The sequence below is a fragment of the Sesamum indicum genome, linkage group LG11 (assembly GCF_000512975.1).
Source record: "Sesamum indicum cultivar Zhongzhi No. 13 linkage group LG11, S_indicum_v1.0, whole genome shotgun sequence".
NCBI lineage: Eukaryota > Viridiplantae > Streptophyta > Magnoliopsida > Lamiales > Pedaliaceae > Sesamum > Sesamum indicum.
The window spans coordinates 12,675,127-12,684,749 of record NC_026155.1 but is presented as its reverse complement, the minus strand read 5'-3'; the positions used below and the strand labels follow the sequence as shown (position 1 = coordinate 12,684,749).

Sequence of the window (9,623 nt, the reverse complement as noted above, 5' to 3'; positions counted from 1 at the left end):
CACTGGTTTCTTCAATGTGATTACGAAGCCCTATTTCCTTGAGAGTGAAAAATGTTTGTAAATAAGGTGATGATGGGTGGACATGTTTCCGTATGGTAGTAGTTTCTGGGGAACAAGGATTAGGGTAGTGAATGATGTGAAGCTTGTCCTGTATGATGCTGTCTTATAGTCATTACAGATTGAAATGGCTAAAGTTCTAAACTCTGATACTAATTTACAACCTGGGAATAGAGTCCTTAGTGTCAATCCTGTGGGTGCAGGTTTGTGTAGTTTTACGGGGAACGCCAGTTCGATTTCCTTGAAGACGCTAAAAATGTCAATACCCCCAAATCTGCACTTGGTGGGACGCCACTGTCATTCACTCAATGTTTATACCTTGATTTGGAGTCTCCTCTTCAACTTAGTTGGGTGCCAAGTCGTGTCGGGCATTTGTGTTGCTTATGCTTTGTGATGACTATAGTAGCCCATGTCTCATTATACTATGCTACCACAACCGGTGTCCTGTTCACGCACATTCATATCTCACTGCACTTGATCTTTAACTATAGGCATTGATGTCACCATCACTTTCTCCCCATTGGTGTGTTCGTATGAAGATTAAAGAGTACGATGTATAGTTCGCCCCATCAGTCGGCCGCAGCCCTTCAACTTGCACACCAATGTTGGTTTTCCCATCACACATGTCCCAAGTGAGCTGCAAGTTGATAAGGGTTTTGAGCGGTATATAAATGTCGAGTCTCTCTCCCCCAGGCTAGACTTGTTTTTAATTAGGGCAAAATTATACGACTTCGGTTAAAGCAAATATCCTGCAGTCCGTTTGGCTCCATTTCTTTTCTAATAGGGTAGTATCATTCCCCTGTTCTATTTCAATGCTCATATTTGTTGACGGGTATGTACAGTAGATAATATTAATGGGCGGGTATCATCATATTCGGATTCATTATAATAGCTATTATTAAGATTCTGACCTTTATTTTTATATTAAATTTGGATTCATACTTATTGAAATAAGTATTTTAAATTTTGATAGGGTCTAGACCATAGAATACCCGATATTATATTGGATGGTAAAATCTACTCTGATAATTCATAAATATTTGTTAACTTAAAATCATTGAATCTATAATTTTTTTTTGATAATTAATTGACTGGATCAATTTGTCATATAAAATTCTTAAGCTTGTACATAGTTTATTATTATTTTGTTTTTACGTATTGATATTTTGAAAAAATTGTTAGTTTTTTTATTTTTACTTTGTAGTGATTGCTCTGACTTAGATTTCTGATAAAGTTAGTCTGAACATCAAGTGATAACTCAAATTCGACTAATACACTGGCTAATAAAATTTATTTGAATTTGAATTGTTAAAAAAATATGAAATGAAAATTGAACGCAATTTCAAACCGATAAAGATGTATTATGAAGCTAAAATACGATTTCAATACTTTTTTTCTACTGATTCTTTCATTTTCACTCCTATCTCGATGCTATGTTAATTGTGTAATTGATTAATAATGATCCGTTATATGAATAAAGTCAAGGTCATTATATATATTTCAATGATATTTAACATGTATATTTTAAAAATTTTCAAAATAGCTTTTTATTGTATTTTATCAATTGCAGATTCATAAAATACTTTTAATAAATTCATTTACTATTATGTTCTGGTGATACCATTACAAAGAATCATGTATAATTGTTCATTCATTTTAATGTATAAAACCTAATGGGTAAAGCTCATATTGCACCCGATTATTTTGGATATAGAATGGATAAGATCTAACGAGTATTTTACGAGTAAGATTTTGGTAAGAAAAATTTACACTTCCCTCCTCTGAGGTCTTGTAGCACTCCTTTTGAAAGTTCACTACTTACACTTAATGTTCTCTTATTAGGATTTGAACGCCCCTCCTTTTATACGACCCGATGATTAAACTTTTCTGGATACATAATGCAAACGACACCCAGTGATATTTAGTATGTGCAGAATACCCATTTATGAGAAGAAAAATAGCTAATTATCCTTCTATATTATTTAAAATGAAGCAATTTACTTCCTTAGACAAGAAGATAAATTGTTCTATTTTTTAAAAAATACAAGTAGATAAAATACTATTTATTTTTTTAAAAAACTGTAATTTACATATTTATAAGATTATATAAGAGGAAATTACATTAAGCCCCATTCAAAAGCAATAATGTATAATCATATTTTAAGCAGTTTGATAGGCTGCCATCCGAAGCCAATTTGATCAACCTGAATAGACAAAATACTGCTTTGGTCCATGATCTTAACCGTAAATCTAAATTTTGGAGGTAGAAAAGCAACTGCAAATGGCTTGAAGCGGGAGAAAGGGACACCAAATTCTTTCACGCATCTGTTAAGAAGAAAAATGTTGAAATCCAGAATCTCTAGAGTGATGGATAATCAACAAGAAATAACCGACTCTGCTCAAATTAAGGAATCTGCAGTTCACTTCTTTAAAGGTCTCTTATGTGATATCCCTGCCACCTCACTACCTCATGATTTTCCATTCTAATTTCCTCAAATTCATCAAAATGTCCTCCTTAATCTCTGTCAACCACCCTCCCAAAATGATATTAAAGAAGTAGTCTTTTCTATTAATAAAGACAGTGTAGCTGGGCCTGATGGATTCTCTTCAGCATTCTTTCAAGCTTGCTGGAATACTATTGCATAGGATGTCATTGCAGCTGTCATGGATTTTTTTAGGGGCACCCCTATGCCCAGAAACTTCACTGCCACATCTATCATTCTTATCCCTAAGAATGACTCACTCCAATCTTGATTTGAGTTAAGACCTATCTCCCTCTGCAATATTATTAATAAGATCTTGTCTGAGTTTCTTTACACTAAAATCTCCCCAGCTCTTCCTGACCTCATTTCCCCATCTCAGAGTGGTTTTGTGCCTGGTAGGCTCATTGCTGACAATATCCTTCTGACTCAAGAAATGACACATCATCTTAACATGAGACATAACAAAGGGAATCTTATCTTAAAATTGGATATGTCCAAGGCTTATGACAGGGTGAACTGAAAGTTTCTCTATGTGATTCTTGAGAAGATGGGTTTCCCCTCCAGATTTATTGTCCTCATCAACTACGCTATTGAACATTGTTGATTTACCATTCTGGTTAATGAAGAACCATCTGGCTTCTTCAAATCATCTCAAGGCCTTAGATAAGGTGACCCAATTTCCCCTGCATTATTCATCCTTGCTGTAGAGGTTCTTTCCAGAGGGCTTAATCACATTTTCTCATAGAATCCTGATATGTTCTATCAAACGGGTTGTAAAATTAGAGTGTCTCACTTGGCCTATGTGGATGACATCATCATTTTCACCAGATGTGAAGAACACTCTTGACTAAACTGATGCAATTCCTAGAGCAATATGAGGACCAATTAGGCCAAAAAATCAATCAGTCCAAGAGCTTCTTTATCCCTGGTAAGAAGGCCAATAACATTGCCCACAGAATCAAATCCCTTACAGGTTTCAACCTTAAGTGTCTTCCTATCACCTATCTTGGAGCTCTACTGCATAAAGACATAAGAAGAAAATTCTATTTGAACCCCTTATTGACAAAATCAGAAACATGATCAGTGGATGGGAGCATAAACATCTTTCACAAGGGGGCAGGCTTCAACTTATTAAAAGTGTTCTTTCCTTTATGCCTTATCTTCTTCAAGTTTTGAGTCCTCCTGTTGGCACTCTGCAGAAAATTGAACAATTATTTGCCAAATTCTTTTGGGGATCCACTGTGACCACATGAAAATTCATTGAACTAAATAGGCTTTCATATGCTATCCTTGTGAAGAAGGGGGCTTGGGTATCAGAAATATTAGGGATACTATTACAGCTTTCACCCATAAACTTTGGTGGTGGTTGAGACAAAACAATTCTCTATAGGCCAACTTTACTATCAGTAGATTGTAAAAAGTCTACACTTGCCTCTACAAAAGCTAAACCGAAGGACTCTAACATTTGGAGAAGAATTTGTAGCATTAAATCTGTCTCTTAGGAGAACATTTTCTGGAGCCTTGGAGCTGGTAATATATCTTTCTGGTATGATTGTTGGCTCCCTGCAGGCATCCTTCATTCCCTCACACACCCCAACAGAGCCTCCAATGCCCTGATCAAAAACTTCTGGACCAACCACACATGGGATATTGGTAAATTGAAGGAAGTTGTTCCTCAGCATATCATGGACCTTATTTTGTAGGTTCCCATTAATCCTCAGCATCAAGATTTTATGCATTGGAAACCATCCCCCCATGGTTCCTTATCTATAAAATCAGCTTGGGAGATTACTAGAGATCACAAACCTTCACTACCCATCTTCAAAAATCTCTGGTCCCCCCTCGTTGGGCTTACCATTTCTATCTTCATTTGGAAAGTCCTCCATAACTAGATACCAGTTGACAATAGACTCAAACAAAAAGGCATCTTTCTGGCCTCTAGATGTGTTTGCTGTTTGAAGGAGGAGGAGACTATCCCTCACCTTTTCCTTCATAACAAGGTTTCCCTTGAAGTCTGGAGCTTATTTGCCTCCAAATTTCAAATCAATATTCCAGTTACGGACAACGTTTTCATGATCCTTCAAGCCTTGAGAAGCAATATTTCTAATCAGCTTCACATCAGAGATATTCTTCCCCCGTTGATCATGTGGAACACTTGGACTTGCAAGATTGCTGCCATATTTGAGGGGGATCCTTTCAAAGCTAATCATATTATCTTACAAACTCTCAATTATCTTCATCTTCTAGATAAAACCAACCTCATGAGAGCTATACACTAGAAAGGGGACAGATCTATTGCATCTCTTTTTAAAGTTTCACTTCCCACTCATAAAATATCATCCAGAATCTCAATTGTTAAGTGGATTAAGCCAGATAGGGGATGGTTCAAATTGAACAAGAATGGGGCTTCAAAAGGAAATTCAGGAGTTGCAGGAGCCGGTGGTATCATCAGAAATCATCTAAGTCAGATCGTCCTCGCATTCCAGGAACATCTTGGCCTCATCTCCAACATAGCAGCAGAACTGAAAGCTATATATAGAGGTGTTAAATTATGCATTGATAGTAACATCAGGAAAATTTGGGTGGAAACAGATGCCAACGTCGCTCTCAAACTCATTCATCTCCCCTGCAAGAGCCATGACACCTTCAAAATTTGCTGCAACAAATTAGAGATCTTCTATCCCAAACTGAGTTCAAGATATCACACATCTTTAGAGAGGGTAACCAAGTGGTCGATTATTTTGCTATTGAACATCTCATCATTCTAGCTCCTGACAATTCACAGGTATTCGTAAATGTTTGATTAGACTTGACGCTTGCTCCTTCTATGCTATTAGAATCAGAAGTACTAGTACATCTAATTTCAGTTAAAATATTCTTCCATGAAATTATGGGTACTTCATTACTGATTGGTTCTTTGCTGATACTTGTTCTCCTATCTGTGCTTCTTCTGTGTTGTTTATGTGATTGTGCCTATATGGGTTCCTTGGACGTTACTCATTCATATGGTTGATGTTTTGACCAATGTTTGCCTAGATACCTTCTGGTTTGTCACTTCTGCTATTCTCCTTTATCTGGTTGCTTGTTGTTATATTTTTTGCAGGTCTCATGAACCCATTTCACAAGTTCAAAGGCTGCCAGCCATAAACATGATATCCACGTTAATACTAATGTTCATTTATTTATCCTTTTGGAACATTACACACACTCTGGCTTGGCTTTTTTGTACAGATTTATTTGCAGGTGTTGTGCGATCCATGATGTAGTGGGATAACAAAAATCTTTTTGACTCGTCATAATTTTTCTAGTACACCTGTTCGTGTTTTTTGTTGTAAGGGAGTAATACTCCTTGTTTAATGTTGCTCTATTTATAAAGGAGTACTACTCCTTGTTTATGACTTTGCTAGAAATTCTAAGGAGGTAGCTCTCCCTACTGTAACTATTTTGTGCATTTTAATATACAAGGACCGGAGACTCCAAAAAATTTCTCCACTTTTAGGTGATTTTTTGTTATATATATATATGATCATATTTTCATCTAATTTTATGGTATGAAAGATTTTTCAGACGTACATGTCAGTCCAAATTTTAACAGTGTTTGTGCTGACGATACTGTCCCAACAGCCAACAAGTTCACGTGTTCCCAGAAAAACTTGTTTTATTTTGTGCAGACAACCACCTTTTGCTTTCAATAAACTGTTTTACCCCAACAACAAAAGCATAAATAAACTTTTGAAACCATTTTCTCATAGAAAAACAAAAGTCCAAAGGAGGGGAGATCAGTAGAGATTGTGTTTGCTCCCCATTTCACAGGATGATCAAAGGTTTTCTATGCAGCCCCACCACATCAACTATGTCAATATTCTTTAATTCAGTGGATAAGATAAGGGAACTAAACATATATATATAGATAGATAGATATATATTGCTATTAATATTTGTACTTGTCTCTAGCTGAGAATAGTAAGTCTGTCATGGGATTCATGCAAAATTCTTAGACCTTCTTTGGTTTCGGTTAGTTTTTACACTTTAAAATAAATAAATAAAATATATAAATAAGTACATTACATTAATAAAAAGAAAGAAAGAAATAAAGAAAATAATAATTTATCAATTAATGTATATTTTAAAAATTAAATAAGTTAGTTATTTTATCATGAACGATATGTACGACGGTGTCACTGACTGCTCGTTTGTGAGTATGGAAGGGCTTTTCTTTTTATATTAATATATATATATATATATATATATATATACTAGTCATTATGGCACGTCGTTCCTATGTGTATATAATGGTTAAACTTTTACATATTTTAAAGTATATTAGAAAATGTATTACAAATAAAAATATAAAATATATAAAATCTATACATTACATTAAAAATAAAAAAATTTAATTTATCAATTAATGCAAAATTTAAAAAGTTAAATAAGTTGGTTATTTTATTGATTGAAGGGCATTTTTGGCTTCACAAAAACTTGATACAACGATTCCATTAACTACCGTTTGTGAGTGTGGAAGTCCCTTTTTATATATTATGGATATATTAGTGATCGTGGCACATTTTTCCTATGTGCATGTAATAAATAATCTTTCACGTTTTAAAATTTATTATAAATAAATATAAAACATATAAACCAACAAATCACATTTACAAAAAAATAAATAAAAGAAAAATCAACTTATTATCGACACAACAAAGAAATTGATGTAGCAATGTTAAAATAACGTGGAGTCACTTTTGAAAAAAAAGGATGATGATAATTAATTTTAGAATTATCTATTAGGGATACAATTGTTATTTTATAAAATTGGTGCGACAATGTTATTAACCGCCGTTTGTAAGTGCGGAGGCCTTTTTGTTTATATTAGTATAAATTAGTGTAGTGATTTCCATATATATACAATATTCTTTCCTTAAATTTCACATTACTCTTTGAGTACATTTACTTTGTTTAATTAGCCTGCATAAGCAAAATAGTATAGGTTTTCTGGTGTTTAATTGGACTGATGAGAGTCAAGTACAGTAGCATAACTCCAATTTTGTTTACGGTAGAAGCTCCATAATTCAATCCACCAAAGGTGGTAAGATGAGTTAACAATCCGACAAGGACTTTAAACTTGTGTTTTTTATAGAGCATATTCATAAATCCTTTACAAAATAAAGGTAGCAATAAATTCGGAATACATTTTGAAACGACCACATTGAAATTGTAATTGCTACTCGCAATATTAAGATTTTCTTTCCAATAGTGTATAAAAAACCGTTATAATTATGGATAATCTTACAAATTTAGTTACTATTTGTAATTGCTTGATTATGCAGGTGCAATGTGTTATTCCTAGAAGGCATTCTGTAGCCTAATGGCTATACTTTAACCGCTACTTTTGGTTGCTCCAAATACCGTTTCAAATTTCTTTCCAAAAACTCATATATATATATATGTGTGTGTGTGTGTGTGTATGTGTGACTTGGTGTTATTTTTTTTATTTTTTTTTCTCACTTTCTTAAATTGTAAAATTACACACACTCTCAATCTTTCTTTGATTTTCGAGCATATACAATTGATCAGGTAGAATTGCATTATTTTATTGAGTATCGTTGATCTTTTAGCTGGTTGACTAGGTAACAACTTGATCCTATTGATTTTATTAATTAAAATACAGTTTAATTTATTATATTTTTTTTATATTTATATGTTAAGTATATTATTAGTGGCAAGTTATATTTGAATTATAGCTCAAAATACAATTGTATATATATATATATATATTTATGTGATGATCATCATGTTAAGACAATTGAAATGATGGATGTATGAGAAGAATTCTTCGGGGAGGGCGGATCTTAAGCTGGAGTTTGGGGATGGTGTTAGTACTTTCATAGAATGGGACAAGCGTCAGCATAGACATATGAACAACAAAAAGATTAGGTGCCCGTGTTGGAAGTGCAAAACGAAAGGTTTAAAACACCAGATGAGGTCAATTTTGATTTATGTATGAGAGGGCTTATGTGAGAATACTATAATTGAACTTTCAATGGCGAGGAGAGGGTGTACGAGTACTTTGATGCAATGACCTCGCCTCCAGTTGCTCAAGAGGGTATTACCCATTGGAGTGATAACCAACAGATGGATTGGGAGCAAAGGATGATTTTTGATGCAACTGGGCTGAGCTTGAGTGTGTGGCTGATGAGAATATGAGGTCATGTCCTACGGATACCGGTTCTAGTTTTTGGTACGGTAGGGGGCCCTATGATTATGTGAGTGGATTATCAGGCCATTTCTTCGATGTAGCGCATGCAATTGACCAACTGTTGTTGAATGGTTATATCTAATCTCAATTGTCGACGGTTGCTGAACTGGTCAACACTAAAGCTAGAACAATTTTTTGAAGAGATGCTACGTTTAGGTTTCATAGTAGGCTAGTAATAAATATTTATGCGATCACAACCTACCCACCTTTTACTACACTACAAAGAGGTTGAAAAGGAATTTGGGTTTACCTGTTGAGAAGATTGATGCGTGTAAAAATGATTACATGCTACTAAAAGAATGACATTAATCTGGATTACTGCTAGTTTTATAGAGATACTAGAAACAAGTCAACCAGGGAGCAAAACCCCTCCCACAAGAAGTCCCGTATGCATTTCTTAGGTATTTGCTGCTTATTCTCCAACTGTTGAGGTTAAATGCTTCAGCAGCGACTGAGGAAGCATATGATTTGGCATGCCACCCCTCAAATAGAGGAGGGCAATATGAGCTATCTGTCTGATTCAGAGGCATTTCGACCAGACATATCCTAATTTCGCATTGGAACCTAGTAATGTTAGATTAGGGTGTGGATAAATGGGCTTGCATTATGGGCAATATGGTTGTACGTACTCATGTTGGTTAGTTATAGTTATATCGTACAATCTCTCATTAGGGATGTGCATGAAGTCTGAGTGCATATTTTTTTATGATAGTGATCATTGGCCCATCTAATCTGAATCGTCTGATTGATGTGTACTTAGAGCCGTTGACCGAGAAGTTGTTAAATTGTGGCATGTGGGTGTACGAACACAAGATAATGCCACGAAC

At 34.7% G+C, this 9,623-nt stretch overlaps 1 protein-coding gene across 1 annotated transcript in view; it reads left to right on the top strand.

The window, feature by feature from the left end:
* Positions 1–3,060, top strand: part of LOC105174223 (serine carboxypeptidase-like) — an 8,618-nt gene extending 5,558 nt beyond the window's left edge. The window contains exons 10-12 of the mRNA XM_011096249.2: positions 67–95; positions 179–260; positions 2,891–3,060. Coding sequence (XP_011094551.1) covers positions 67–95; positions 179–260; positions 2,891–3,060 — 281 coding nt within the window. The remainder of the gene's footprint in view (positions 1–66; positions 96–178; positions 261–2,890) is intronic.